The sequence below is a fragment of the Muscardinus avellanarius genome, assembly GCF_963383645.1.
Source record: "Muscardinus avellanarius genome assembly, chromosome: 13".
NCBI lineage: Eukaryota > Metazoa > Chordata > Mammalia > Rodentia > Gliridae > Muscardinus > Muscardinus avellanarius.
The window spans coordinates 24,502,594-24,513,111 of record NC_137799.1 but is presented as its reverse complement, the minus strand read 5'-3'; the positions used below and the strand labels follow the sequence as shown (position 1 = coordinate 24,513,111).

General features: G+C 38.4%; 1 protein-coding gene across 1 annotated transcript in view; it reads right to left on the bottom strand.

Moving 5' to 3' along the window:
* Positions 1 to 377: 377 nt before the first annotated feature.
* ECPAS (Ecm29 proteasome adaptor and scaffold) overlaps positions 378 to 10,518 on the bottom strand; it is a gene marked incomplete at both ends in the record, with an annotated part of 115,627 nt that continues 105,486 nt past the window's right edge. The window contains 8 exons of the mRNA XM_080709071.1: positions 378 to 517; positions 2,265 to 2,336; positions 4,101 to 4,189; positions 4,398 to 4,503; positions 7,499 to 7,637; positions 8,861 to 9,053; positions 9,146 to 9,189; positions 10,112 to 10,320. Coding sequence (XP_080565197.1) covers positions 378 to 517; positions 2,265 to 2,336; positions 4,101 to 4,189; positions 4,398 to 4,503; positions 7,499 to 7,637; positions 8,861 to 9,053; positions 9,146 to 9,189; positions 10,112 to 10,320 — 992 coding nt within the window. The remainder of the gene's footprint in view (positions 518 to 2,264; positions 2,337 to 4,100; positions 4,190 to 4,397; positions 4,504 to 7,498; positions 7,638 to 8,860; positions 9,054 to 9,145; positions 9,190 to 10,111; positions 10,321 to 10,518) is intronic.

Here is a 10,518-nt window from a genome sequence, read left to right as displayed (position 1 = left end):
TATAAGACCCCAAAATGAAATGACTTTAGCTTGGATGCAGTTCTAATATTTCCATCTAGCTTGCTCTACAATTTTGTCTATTAATTTCTTTATTGAGAGTTTTAATTCTTTTACAACTATTTCTGCCAGTCTCATTTTCAATCACCTCTCAAACACCCAAGGTTCCATTAAGCTCATTTAGTCCACATACTTTAAAAAAAAAATCAAGTAAAATAAAGCTAATAAGGAACAAAATTTAAGGCTTTTTCTTTTTTATTTCAGCCAAGGAATGATGCATGCTACAAATGAATCTTTGCTTTTCCCACTGGGTTTTTTACAGAATACCACCATTTCAATCCCCATGAACATGGCACTTGTTTGTTCCTTCTCCTTCTCATTTATTCCAGATTTTCAAGTGTTTTCTTCAGTAATGACGCTTTCTCCTGCAGCTCAGGTCTGCTGTCTGTCTCCATGGTGGCTAAAGATTCAATCAGGAGCACTCTGCATTCAGATGTCAAACTTCCCCACTGTTTAGATTCTAGAATGGAAAAAGAAAAGAAAAGAAAAGAAAAAGAATCATTGCATAACAAGCAAGAAAAAAAAATTGAAACTACCTTTCCACCCAAAACCCATCCTCAAAATAACCTCAAAACAACCCTTTGATAACAGATCAGTATATAATAATCTGAGGTTCAACAAGTATCTTACAACCCAAGTACTGACAATGGCCTGAAAGCTCATCAGAGAATATCATCCCTTTTACCAAGCACTTCAGCCTGCAGTGAAGTGGGAGAAGGAAATGCCAAGGCAAGTCAAGAGGACCAAAAGTCATTCAATAACAAAGTCCACCTCACAACATACACTTGGTAAGAACAATCTTGAAAAATTCATAATTATATGGCCATTTACTCATCTCATAAAGAACAAAATTTATGTCATTTGCAGGAAAATGGATCAAACTAGGGAAAATCATGCTATGTGATATTAGCTAGTCTCAGAATCAAGTGCCATATGCCCTCTCTCACATGTGGAGTACACAGAGAAAATGGGAAACAAAGGAAGTTCAGATCATCACGGGAACATGGAAGGGAGGTGTGGAGGGGAGAGCTGACCAAGGAGAACAGTTCAAAGGACGCCATGCCCGGGGGGGAAGGCCTCACTGCCAAGCTGCCTAATATGCATGAGCAGGGCTGGGCAGCAGGGTGGGACCTGCAGGTGTGTTTGCTTCTATGACTTTGAACCTTACTATGGTGCATAATTATAATGTGCCAATAAAAGTATTCTTAAGAGGCTAAAAAAAGCTCTGCAGGTTATTAATGACCATTTAGCCTCACTTTAATATCTAGAATATATTAGCACATATCTGGCAAACTGGTAATTCAGCAATATGACTAAGTGCTTTGATCTTTTATTTAAACATGGGAAGAATGGATTACAGTATTGGTGTTTTGTATTACTAATTCTAAAAGGCCTATTTTAAGAAGACCTAGAAGAGGTATTTTTAATTGCTAAGAAAAAAGAGGAAAGTTGAAATGGTAAATATACAAGGTTGTGAAGAAAACTATGTTATCTTCTACATTTTTTTTTCCCCCGGTACTGGGGATGGAACCCAGGGCATTCTACCTCCAAGCTACACCCCCAGCCCTATTTTTTATTCTTTATTTTGAAACAGGGTCTCACAGAGTTGCAAAGAGCCTAAGTAGCTGTGGCTATTCACAAACCCAGATCCTCCTGTCTCAGCCTCACAAATGCTGGTGCCACTACACCCAGTTTCAACTTCTGCATTCTTAATCCATGGAGTTTAAAACAATAAAAAAGAAGAAAAATAAAACATTCCTCCTTTTGAAATCAGTGACTAATGCACCAGGGAGAAAATGCTGGCAGTCTTCTTTATCTTCTTTACCAAGATACAACAGACCCTCAGAGGCAATCTGCCTCTTGATAAGGTTCTTTCCAGTCTGCCATTCTGTTCATTTACATGTATTCAGTGAAGTCTACTATACCACTATCAACCACTTCCTATATAACCAAGGTTAAATCAGAATTATGATGGAAATACTTTATATGAAATAAATATAGCTTAATAATACATTAAAAGTATATAAATTTAGAATACCAGATAATTAAAATTTAATGGTTTTAGTTTTGTATATTCTACTTATATGCGCATAAATATTAATTTATATTTTAGAGAATAAGCAAAAACAGAAAACAATAATTTCTAAATGTACGCCACGAAGTGTCCTGGCTTTCTAGTCCTTCAATCAGAATTATTAAGAACTCACCTTCAAGTTTTTTAAGAAGTAATTCTATCACAGATAAAGCTTCTGTTCTCACAGAGGTGTAGGTCTTATTTTCTAAGAAGAAAATCATAGAGTTCATATGTATGCCTTACAGACAAAACTCCCAAGGTCAAATTAATGCTACTGAAAGAATGCTGTTCACAAATTAAAACTCCATGGAAAGATACACCTGGAGTTTTAAAAATTTATTCAAGTAAGCTTCCTATGCCAATTTCAAATACCTGAAATGTACTACATGTCACATTATTTTCTCTGGGGGATGGGGAGGATGTCAGCCAAATATACCAAGCACAACATGGTAATACTTAAAGGATTCATTTTAGAAGTGGGAGATCAAGACACTATGTCACACACAGTAATCTTCATATCACAGCCAAGAAAGGCTTTCACGTTTTCATGACCCTTCCCATTTTACCAAAGAACAAATTTATTATCTATTAGTTCTTCATTCATAAAAGCATGCTTCAAGCTGGGTGTGATGGGGCATGCCTGTATTCCCAGTGCTTGGGAGGTGGAGACAGGAGGGTCGCAGGTTCAAGACCAGCCTCAGCAAGTAGTGAGACTCTCATCAACCTAGAGAGATCCTGTTCCAAAAAATAAAAATATAATACAGCTGAGGGTGTAGCTTGGAGGTAGAATGTTTCTGAGTTCAATCCCAGTACGACAAAAAAGTGAGAAAATTTTAAAAAAGGAAAGCACACTACTTCTAAGAATTGCCCTGGAAACATACTTTGCTGGTTATCTACTCTTTGTTGTGGCATCCAGTTCATAGTGAAATTATCTACCATAAAACTAATATATAAGCAAACCCAGGGCAGGAAGGAAGGGCTGCAAAAGAGGATAGTGACCTGCTAAATGGGCAAAGGAGTCAACTTGACAAGGCTTCCACCAGCCATGTGTGGGCAATCCGAGTAACAAAAGAACTAATGAAAATTATTTACTATAAACCACTGGAGCAGGGGGAATCAAAGGAATCCCTGAACCAATACCAGTGAACAGATAAATAAACAAACAGGGACAGGAAAAAGATTTGCTTACAAAAGAATACCAGCTCCCAAACAGTACATAAGGAAAAAGTGCTGGTGTGAAAAAAAATCTTAAAAATACTGGTTCAGGAAAAAAATCATCAATGCTTGCTAAATTAGAGGAAAAAAATTGAAAAGGAGAATTTGCATGGCCTCCCAGTGCCTTCAAACAAAGTGCTTCTTAGATGCAGTTCTGAGGTTATTTAGTGATCCTGGACTGGATTCTTTAATGGGGGAGAGGGAGGAAATCCTGTAAAGATCATTAATAATTTAACTGGGGGAAAAAAAAAACTAGAATATAAATGGTAAAAATCTGGTAAAAATAATATTACATTCATGCATATTATCTAAATTTAATAACTATATCACAGTTATATAAAAGAATGAAGACTTAAGAATTTAGGAATAAAGGGGCAAGATGTAAGCAATACACTTTCAAATATCTCAGGAAAAAACACATATACAGTAATCCAAAGAATACAGCAAATAGCACACAACGTTAGCAGGTGGCTCTGGGTAAAGTATACACAGGTATGTAGGAATGGTTGCCAAATGTTCTGTAAGTGTTAAATTATTTCCATATAAATTTTTTTAAAAATACTTACCACAAAGGTCTAACCTAGGTGCTAAAATCCTATTTTAATTCCAGATTAAAATATCTCAGTTTAGGGGGAAATATGGAATATATTAAATATGACAGCATATTAAATAAGAACTAGATAGAACATATTGGAAGCTCAGTTCCTTAATTTTACATCAGTACTCCGTATCAATTTCAGTTTACTACACTCACCTAAAGAATGTGTGATTGATTTACAAGTTTCGAGGAGAATTTCAGCCAAAGCCTCAGGATCTGCATAATCTTCTTCCAGAAGCATTAACCTATGCATATCAAAAGGCAAGATACAAACGCTACTCAGTAAGAAACACTCTCAAATCTTCCTGGAACAACAATTTCTATCTGCATGTTATTGTTTTTATCATTCACTTTGGCAACTGGCTTGAACATTTATAAAAATTCCAAGGATATATTAAGAATGCTGGTTGGGGGAGAGAGGCAAAATTAAAACTAAAACATAAAGCAAATTACCCCTGAAAAAAGGCATTCATTGACTGGAGGACACCTAGCTGCACTTTCCACGTGCTGAGTTTCAGTCGTTCACACATCAATTTGCACAGCTCCAGACGATAACAACCTGGTGGGGAAAAGCGGGGAGGGGAACACAGTGGAACAGCAGGAGAGAGTGTGTGAAGGAGCAGGAGGACAAATAAAAGGCAGAGAAGAGAGATGGTACAGGGGAAAGAAGGAAGAAAACAGTGAAGGTGGGGGACAAGAAACACAGTTAATTAAAGCCATGAAAATCCCCAAACAGTTCAGTGTGACTTTGTGTACAATTTCCAAGTGAACTTCCTTAATAAGCATCTCTCTCCTTTAACAAAGATAGCTCTACCTGTGCATAAACATCTCCTTTCAAGATGTCTCATCCTCCATGAAGCAAAGGAGCTGAGCTGACCATATTCCCCTTTAACAATCCCTAAGAAGCACCCTCTTGACACACACAACTAGAGGTTTTCCAAGAGTCAGGTCCTCTTCACAAACCTGTTTTGTCAACTGCAACTGCTACAATAATCATGTAATTACTATCATGCTAATTGATAAGTCAGAGAATAACACTCAAAAACAGGAGTTACTTTTTTAAATGCTGTGCAATTTAGTAGAACTCAAGCAAATGTAAAAACTAAGGGACAGCAGGGCATGGTGGCACACGCTTGTTATCCCTGCACTTGGGAGGATGAGACAGGAGGATCATGCAAGTTCGAAGCCAGCCTCGCTGGCTTAAGAGACCCTGTTTCTAAATAAAATATAAAATAGGCCTGGGAGTGTAGACCAGAGGTAGAAAGCCCTGGGTTCCACCCCCAGTACCACCAAAAAACAAAAAAACTAAGAGAGTAAAAATCTAGAATTTTGCACTAGGACTTCTTCATAAAAGTTTATCATTTCTTTCTCTATTGTATAAAAAAAAAAAAAAAGCTAGAAATTGCAGATGATATATTACAAGTAAGATATATAAGAGAAGTCAATGTATAACAGTTAAATTCTTGAAGGGAAGGATTTAGGGTGTAGTTCAGAGGTAGAATGCCCCTTAGTTCAATCCCCAGGAGTGTGAAAGAAAGAAAAGAAAAGAAAAGAAAGAAAAACTGCTTTCTATTTATGTCATTTTTAAATATAATTCCTTACTTTTAACTTTTTCTGGCTATCAAGCAAAAATTAATAATCCTGATGACATGAAATAAGTGGTCTTAAGCTACAATTCATACATAATAACAAAAAATAACATCACTCACAAATTTAGAATATCTTTTGGGAAATTCTTCCTATATGTAGCAAATACACTTTATACATAACAAATGTAAGTTCACACAAAGAATGACAGGCCCAAAGAAAGCCTAAAGTCTGATTTTAGATATAAAAACAATGTGTGTATATATATTTTTTAATTCAGATTCTAATTCCACGCTACACTTTTCAGCCCTTATTTATTTATTTATTTATTTATTTATTTATTTATTTATTTATTCCTGGTGGTACTGGGGTTCCTAGAAACCCTTCTACTTCCGGGCTACACTTCCAGACCTATTTTTATACTTTTTTATTTGGAAACAGGGTCTCTTAAGCCAGCAAGGCTGGCTTTGAACCTGCAAGATCCTCCTGTCTCCGCCTCCCAAGCGAGGGGATGACAAGTGTGCGCCACCATGCCCGGCCCTAATTTATTTTTGAAACAACGGTCTCACTAGATGCTGAGGTATTACCAAGTTACTGAGGCTGGCCTTGAACCTGCAATCCTCCTATCTCAGTCTCCGAAGCACTGGGACTAGACCAACAATACTCTTTCTTTTTTTTTTTTTTTTTTCAGCACTGGGGATGGAACCCAGGGGCATTCTACCTCCAAGCTATGCCCTCCAGCCCTATTTTTTATTATTTTTGAAAGAGGTCTCACTAAGTTGCAGAGGGCCCAAGCAGCTGAGGCTAGCTGCAAACTGTGATCCTTTTTCAGCCTCACAAGCACTGGGATTACAAGGGTGCACCACCATGCCCGGCAACAGTACTTGTTAGGACATTCAAGAATGTTGAGATGTTTAGTGAGATCGTATAGGACCCAGAGCAAGAAAAACTTAAAAGTGTAGTATCAACCTAAGTTTACGGCCCTATCAAAGGATTCTATTAACTGCAACGTCATCCAATCAGGGCTTACTATTTTTTTAATTCATTGGACATACATATCCAATTCTGAAAATCTCTCGAGTTATTTCTCAGTGAAATAAATTCCACTTGCTTACTTGGCAGCAAGACCACTGATTCTGAGATGAAGAGAATCTACTAATCATTGTGGATTCTTCAGAATAGAGCTATGATCAGAGAAAAGAGTAACAACTATTTGCATAAGATCTATCAGGGTTGTTATAAACTAAATTGTGTCCACCAAAATCCCTCTGTTGAATTCTAACCCCCCCATACACACAGTGCAGAATAGGAATTATTAGAAGACACACTACAGTGTTTGTAGCTGGTGTAATGGCGCATGCCTGTAATCCCAGTAGTTGGAAAGCTGACAGTAGGATCTCAGGTTTGAGGGAAGCCCCAGCAACAGTGAGACTTTCAACAACCTAGCAAGACCCTATTTCTTAATAACAACAACAACAACAACAACAAAAATAGAGCTGTTGATGTAGCTTGAAAGTAGAATGCCCCTGGGTTCAATTCCCAATCCAAAAAACCAGTTTGAATGGGTGGGCCCTATTCCAATATGACTGACATTCTCACCAGAGGAGATTAGGATACAGAAGGAAGCCCAAGTAAAGAAGCAGAGAAGATGGCCCTTCACAGCCAGAGAGACCTCAGAGGAGCCTGCCCTCCCACGCCTTGATCTTGGACTTCCATCTCCAGAACTACGAGAACAAATTCTTGTGGCTTCAGCCACTCACTCTACAATACTTTCTTACAGTAGCCCCCATAAAGTAATACAGTAACCAATGAGATTACTTGCTGATATAATAGTAAAAATTGGGGGGTTATTTTCACTATTAATCAATCAGGCTCTACAAGAAACAGTAATGTGCCATACAGAAAAACTTTGCCCTTGGTAAGTAACCTCTGGTTACAGCACTCCTTCAAACACAGGCTGTGCTTACGCTGGGTCTCCCCGTTCCGAGGCCACGCTTCCCCCAGGCTCTTGAAGGCGCCCAGCAGGGACTCCAGCTGTAGCTCCCTTTCCTTCTTGTTCTCATCCTCAGCTTTGGTACCGCGGACGCCCATGCTTTCCACCGAGTTCTAGGACACAGCAAAGAAAAGGGGCGGAAAATTTACTATCTTCTTGTTCTTCAGTGTCACAGGTACACTATTAGAGCAATCAAGTTACCAGATAAGAGGTACTGACCAAGAATTAAACGTTAAATTCTATATCCTAAGTTTTCAAATTTGTAACTAAAACACTACACCTCTAATAAGTTTGGAAAACACTTTAAAAGAACCTATAAACAAAAATGGGAAGAATACCTTATATGTAATGTTTTGAGCACAACTTAAAAAAGACCTGCATCAAAATGGGAAAATTAAAGCTGTAAGAAACTTGGTAATGATATAAACCCAAACTCTTTCTTGGTCAACTGGAAAATGGGTAAGAAGTAACTTGTACAGCTAGCTGGTCATAAAGATCAATTTAATATACAAGTCTCTCAAATTCAAACAAAAATTATTTTAAGGCTTATTACTGAAAGAAAATACCTACAAATCAGTGGCAGCACAAGAAATGGGAATGCTATTTAAAGTATTTTACAAATGCTTCACAAATAAATAAACTATATTTTTTCAGCACCCATCATTTGAAAATGAGTACTTCATTTTCCATATGAAACCAACTTTTTTTTTGTATGCCTGTTTACCAAAACCACCCAGCATATCTAGATGATGCAAGGGCTCCCTGCCTTCACTCTAGTCTGACCAGGGGGGCATCTGCAAATGCTTGCAAGGCAAAGCTTATTAGGGAAAAACTTCATTCACTATAAATCCACTTTTTCCTTCCCCACAGAGGGAAGACAATGGCCAAGATGGAGACTATCTTTCCTAGCTTCTTCTGCTGACAGTTGTGGCTATGTGGCTATGTACTGGCCAACAGGATATCCGTGAAAGAACCATGCTGCAGTCTCCAAAACTTTCCTTAAGAGAACTGATACGCCTACTGAGATCCTTCATTCTTACTCCATCTCCTCTGCTCTCTGTCTAGAAATCAGATACAAGACTGAGGCCAAGATAATGGCCACACTCTAGAGATGGCAGAACTGGGGGCCATCAAGAACCAGAATGCTTGAAGATTTTATGAGTCTCCCACCTATTATATGAAAGACAAGTCTCTATTTTATTTGATATTTTGGGATCCTCTGCTACTTGTAAATAAACTAATCCTAATAAGACACACAATCAGTACACTGAAAAATCTTTTCAAAATAATGTTTTTAAAGTATGAACCAGAACTGAGGGGATATAGTGTTCATTACCTTCTTGATGAGAGGTATGACAATGTCAGAAAACTCCTGGAACCTGTCTTCTTTGGTGGCCTTCAAAACATCAGCTGTACAGCTGATTGCTACAATCTTGTATTTGAGATTTTCTCTGCAACATTCCTTCAGAAGAGCTTGAAGAATTTCATTTATGCTCGGTTGATTGGGCACAGATTTTTCCAGCTCTGCACTACAAGATCCATGCAAAGTCATGATAGCAGTTACTAAAGGCTGCAACTTTCAGGCTCAATTTAAGAAATGGCATCTTAAAAGAACATTTACCTGCAAGCTGTCACCACACAGGCAATGGCTTTCAACAGTTCTTCCTAAGGGGTTGAAAGATGAAAGAATACTATTTTTTATTTTATTTTGGGGGGGCAATGGGGATTGAATCTAGGGGCACTCTACCTCTGAGCTCCACCCACAGCCTAACTTTTTATTCTTTATGTTGAAACAGGACAGAGGGCCTCACAAGTGGCTGAGGCTGGCTGTCAACCTGCCATCCTCCTGTCTCAGCCTCCCAAGTACTGGAATTACAAGCTTGCGCCACCACGCCTGGCTGAAGAAATACTATTAAGCCCACGTGTCACATTTTCTATGCTATGAATACAATTACCTCAGGAATATTTAATGACAACAATAATTAACAAGGTCCATCTTATCTTTTAATGCACTTTACTCTTATAGGTGCATCCACTGAATCAAACCATGAATGCAGGATAAGAATCGTGACGGATTCTCAGTCAAGTACTATTTCTGTATTTCTGCACTGGTCACTACAAAATAGACTGTTGCCACAACCTCATGTTGGCTACTAGGTACTCACTATACATACATCTCTTGTGTAAAAAAACATACTGCTTCTAATTCGCAAGCCCCAGACATGGGCAACATGTGCTCAGAATTAGACGTAGCTCACCTTGTGACCCAATTTCACACACGCCCAATCCTGACTTGTACACATGAGGTCAACAGGTACAAAATGGTGACAACTTGGTTTAAGATACTGTGGAGGGCTGAATGAAAAATATATCATCTCTGCATTACCATTAGGAGGTTATACTTTGAGATAAAACAGCATGATTGGGCGAAGTTCACCTAAAGCCTCCCACTGGCTAGAAAATCTGGTTCATAAAAACAGTCCAGCTGAAATTACCCAAAACCAGATTCTTATTTGTATATGAAAAAAAATGAAGTGATAGCCCTTAAAATGATATCTTAAATCGACTGGGCATGAAGGGCCCTCACCTTTCCTGCCCAGGTCCTCCCAGCCAGGCCTTGCAGCAGTGCGCTCAGCGTCAGTCCCAGGTATGGAGGTACCAGAGAACTGGTTTGTTTCGCAATCGATGCCATGGCAATGGCACCCTGGGCTTTCATTTTCCAGGACTGAGACTGTAGAGCTTTTTGGGTAATGGCAATCAACTCCTGCAGGTACAGTCGAATGCCTCCAAAGGACCCTAGGTTACAAAGAGCAAAGTTAAAACATGCTTGAGTGACAAGAAAAATTAGCTGACTTTTCTAAGTCTAAAAATAAGTCAATGGCTATCAGTCCAAAGTAGTGATTCTCAACTATTAAAGTATACCTTTTCCATAAACAATAAGATGTTATGCACTTGCATGTATTTTCAGGAGGGTGTCATGCAAATAGTCATCAT